At 44.7% G+C, this 5,000-nt stretch overlaps 1 protein-coding gene across 1 annotated transcript in view; it reads right to left on the bottom strand.

Moving 5' to 3' along the window:
* Positions 1 to 5,000, bottom strand: part of wu:fc22b06 (calphotin) — a 56,239-nt gene that overhangs the window by 8,486 nt on the left and 42,753 nt on the right. Inside the window, exon 5 of the mRNA XM_063198300.1 lies at positions 665 to 781. Coding sequence (XP_063054370.1) covers positions 665 to 781 — 117 coding nt within the window. The remainder of the gene's footprint in view (positions 1 to 664; positions 782 to 5,000) is intronic.

Here is a 5,000-nt window from a genome sequence, read left to right as displayed (position 1 = left end):
TTGGACAAAGTATTGTTGAGGAGGAGGAGGAAGATGAGCAGTTAAAAAGAAGAGCATGAGAGAGCCTCACCTGCATAGAGCTGTGAAGAGGAGGAGAGAGGACCAGTAGGAAGAGAGAGGACACTAAGGAGGATAGGGAGACGTGGAGGAGGAAGACGAGGAGAAGGAGGAGGAGGATTGGGAGGAGGAAGATTGGGAAAAGGAAGATGAGGAGGAGGAGGAAGATGATGACGAGGAAGATGAGTGGTTAAAAAGAACAGCATTAAAGAATCCTGTCCAGAGCTGCTGTTAGGTGTCCTCAGGACCTCCATAGACAGAGAAATAGGACGAAGAGGAGGAGGAGGAGGAGGGCGAGGAAAGAAGAAGAAGAGAGAGAGAGAGAGAGGGAGAGAGAGAGAGAGAGAGAGAGAGAGAGAGAGAGAGAGAGAGAGAGGGTCTTTCTCAAAACCTAGGCCAGTGTCCTTCCAAGTGTATCAGCCTAATTAGTCACGCCCAGTGATTGGATACTTTTTGGTGAACTCTACAGAATATCCAATCACTGGGTGTGACTAATAAAGGGTATCCAATCACTGGGCGTGACTAATTAGGCTGATACACTTGGAAGGACACTGGCCTAGGCTTTGAGAAAGACCCAGAGAGAGAGAGAGAAAGATGGCGGCCTCACCTGTGTAGAGCTGCTGAGAGGTGTCCTCCAGACCCAGCAGGTAGTTGATCATGGAGGACTTGCCCACGCTCCAGGGCCCCAGGAACAGCATCAGGGGCTTGGCAGCGATCTCTGCATCTGTGCGGACACAAACGGGGGGAATAGAGGATTAGGAACTCAAGAGGCATCGACGACAAGAGGAGAAGCCTCAGCACACCACACGAGACCAATTAAAGCAGGGCTCCCCAAACCTTCTTTTCTCTGGGGGCCCAGGGCTTGACATTAACTTTTCACCCACCGGCCACTGTGGCTAGTGGAGTCACTAGCCATTGAGATATTCTACTAGCCAAATATTTTATATTGTTTTTTTTTCTTTATCATGATAGTGTACATCTAACCTCAGAAGATGAGGTGCTAAAGCAAGAAGACTGTATAGCTTTCAACATGGAAGTATACCAAGCAAATAGAAACTGAGTTACTGAGCTTTTTCTTGAACTTAAATTCAAACAATTGAAGGGGCAAACAACATAATATAGGCTACTATGATACATATGTCATACCAAGGAATAAGCTGCCAGCCAAATTGGCTAGCAACACTGAAAGTATTACTAGCCACAGCCAAGTTTTACCAGCATTTGGCCGGTTGCAGGTGCCAGTGTCAAGCCCTGTGGGGGCCACATTATCATTCCTGACTGTGATCATGGGCCCGGGATCAATCATGTGGGCTGTATACTAGGCCACTGCCTGTTATAGCCATAATTACTAGCACGGCAATCGCCATTACACGCTGAAGAAACGTTTGTAGGCGAGTAAACAGAGAAAAATCTGAAGAGTGCTGTCCTTCGCGTCCTTCATTCATAATTTCTAGCATAAAATAGTTCATCATTACAAGTGATTTGCAAAAGAAGTGAGTGAGTACTTCACATGTTTTTCAATTTGAAATACCACAGGTATTCCTTTTAATTACCAATAACCATGTAAAAATAGCAAGGAAAGGTTAGAAAAATATGGTGATTGACAGTTTAGGAGTGATACAATAGAAATGGTAGGCCTGTTTATAAATCAATGAGATGAGAAACCATCAAGACAAGAAACTTCTGGTGATTCACACTAAGTGAAAATTAAACTGTAGGAAGGCCTGTTGATAAACAGAATAAAATATGGAAAAGTATATTTTATCTTTTTTTCTGTGAGGATTGCTTTTTTGGGCCATTTCAAATGGTGAGATGCAGAGAGGTGGATGGCCGGTCAAAGGGGCCTGGCGGGCCGCATCCGGCCCCCAGGCCTTAGTTTGGGGACCCCTGCATTAAAGGAACAGTCCACCCTTTTTTGACATTCACATACTGTATTTGCAGTATTTCCAAGCATGGCTCTAAATTAACATTTTAATAGCCAAAATGGCTAGATGATGTTAACCTTTCTAGCCAAACACACACTCACTAATGGGTCAAAGGGTCAAAGTGTCTTGGCCGGTTGGCTGGTGTTGATTTAGAGTGCCGTTTCCAAGTATTATACATGAATGTGCATATCATTTTCTTCTCAGTGTATTTTTCAATTTCCTGAAATGAGGTGGAATGTTCCTTATCATAATCACATAATTGCACTATTATTTTTTACCAGGGTTTTCAGCTCAAGGTAGTTTTTGTAGTTTATTTACTTTATTGTGCTTGCTTCATCAACCATCCAGGCCACACCCATGGTTAAGTCATAAACCTGCCTCTGTAAACTTACAGGAAGAGGTAAACCCACATGTGTCGTTCACTTCAAGAAAATGGGTGCATTCCAATATGCGACCTTGCCTCCTCCACTTGTGCTTGTTTCCTCGCCCCGCCTTCTGACCCCTCCTCCGTGGAGAAAACAATAAAGTTTCCCAGCCGTCAGCCTAGCCACAACAACTTTTGAGGGACTCTTTTTCATTCACCATCGCAATTGCAAATGAGAAAAAGACTCTACAATTGAGCTTTTGCAAGATATTGAAATATAATGCTGTTGTCAGTGATGTCATCATGACGAGAAGCAAGTGGAGGAGGCAAGTGGAGGAGGCAAGGTCGCATATTGCAACGCACTCATAGTTTTACTACTGGAATACTCCCCAAGTTGTCCTGAAAGTCTAAAAATGTCCCTAAATCATCATCATCATTATCATCATCATCATCATCATTAGAGGGTTGGGACCATCCAAGACAACGGGTTGCCACCTTCACTGTATAATGCAAAGTATCTCTAGGCCTGGACTGGGGGAGAAATAGGGCCTGGGAACTTGAGGGGGCCCCTCATAATTAGTGATGCAGGACTGACTCACAGGTGAGCCCCGCACCATCGTGGGCCCTTATTTTCAGACATGTACATTTTTTTATATTATTATTATTTTTATTTTTTTACATTTCTGAAAATAGGGGTCCACGAGGGTGCGGGGCCCACCTGGAAATGCCCGCTATGCCAGATGTCCAGTCTAACCCTGGTCTTCCCACATCCTCACACCGATTTAACCCCTTAAGACACGGCTTTATACATTTGTTGTTACCAGTATGGTAATGACCAAGTCGTGGTGCATTACTAAAGGGCCTGTGTTGTGTCATAGTATTGTAGTGCTACGGTAGTTACATTTCAATGACTATTACAGCATGCCACTGGAGGTACGGCGTGCATTAAGGGGCTACGGCAGCGATCTCTGCATCTGTGCTGACAGTGACACAGAGGGCGCGAACGATTAGTGGCCTCAATAACAGGAGAACAAACGCCGGCCACCACAAGAGACCCATTAATCACATTACATCATATTAGTCTTTATTGCCTCTAAGGACACTTTTTTTTCATATAAGCAAGCAGTTCACTTAGGAAAGGGCAGAAGAATCAGGATGTTAAAGACTCACTCACGTCAAGAGGGGAATACATGAGTTGTTCAGGGTAGAGAAAATCTGAGGCACTCAAGGATACAATTTTAATACATACATAGGCTACAATGCCTACGCGTTTCGGACCTTATGGCCTTCTTCAGCCATTATGGCCTTCTTCTATCAAGAGCAGGCAGTTTGTTAGCAAGCAGCTAACAAGCAGCCTGTAACAAGCACTGCTGTTGATGCGCCCTGAAGATACGTAACCATGAGTGTCTCAGATTTTCTCTACCCTGAACGAGTCTCAGAGGCCGTACACTGATGAACACCAAGTAGAAAAAAAGGTGAAGACCCAAAAGCACTAAAATTTCCTGTTTGTTTTCAGATTTGAATGTCGTTCTGGAGACTTCAATAAGGGTAATACGTTTTTGTTGCCCACTACTCGCTAGCATTTTTCTAAGTATGTGACGTCATAGACACTTAAAATAACTTTTTAAGCCACCAGCAAAAAAATCTTAAGGCTCAAAAAAATCTAAAACTCAACCGTGGGTATTTTCTATACATACTCTTTTGAAAACAACATTTGAATTACAGGAGACAACATCATATATTGAGATAAAGGCACAAGAGGGGTTTTGCTCCATAGGACTCCATTCATTCTGGTCTCCGGGCCACCACGTGGATAAGGGTGGAACTGCAACTAGAGCTCTAAAAACCTGCCTCGTTCGGAAACCGGAAATGCACCGTGAAACCAACCAGTGGCGTATCTGGACTTCCTATACAATCTGAAACACAACACTTTTGCCTATGCTGTTATGTTCATAAAAGTCACACAAATTTCGTACAGAGGGCCTGGAGCTGCTGAGTTGAGCACCACCTTCAGATGGGAGGGCTGAACTCTGTTGAAGTCGGACAAAAGTGTTCCAATTTGATTTTACCCAATCGCTAATGCTTGGTCATGATGTATTCAGTCTAGTCCGTTTGAAATGGGTCATCCTTCATCCCATGTGTGCACGCACCTCGACCAAGGGCGCATGAACAAGTTTTAAAGTGGTGGTGATTTTTTTTCTTCTTTATTTCTTAACAATGTTACTGCTGCTGCACTCCACTCATTAGGAACCCCCAAATTGGGGATGCAAATGCACCACTGCATCCCAGTTTCTGGCACTTATGACCGCGACCACTGGAGACCAATGAAGCCTCGCAACAGAACTTCAGACCCAACCGTGACATGTGGGGAAACGAGAGCTGAGTGGAGGTTTACAGATGGCTAAGGGCAGGCTAACACACTGTATCTCCTATTCTCTCTGGTAAAAGACCAGAGAAGTTATAATGAGAGTAAATGAGACTGCTGGCCGGGAAACGACTGTGTACAGGGCCGGATTAATGCACGGGCTAGATATGGCTGCAGCCCAGGGGCCCCCACCTGTCAGGGGGCCCTCAACTGGCCAGAGGGGGGGGGGGGGGGGGGGGTACTCAATAGTTGCAGTGTGGTATTGAAAAAAATCCTCTACCCTGTCAAA

The sequence above is a fragment of the Engraulis encrasicolus genome, chromosome 1 (genome assembly GCF_034702125.1).
Source record: "Engraulis encrasicolus isolate BLACKSEA-1 chromosome 1, IST_EnEncr_1.0, whole genome shotgun sequence".
NCBI lineage: Eukaryota > Metazoa > Chordata > Actinopteri > Clupeiformes > Engraulidae > Engraulis > Engraulis encrasicolus.
Note: the sequence above shows the minus strand (reverse complement) of the source record. Positions and strands in the feature narration are given on the sequence as shown.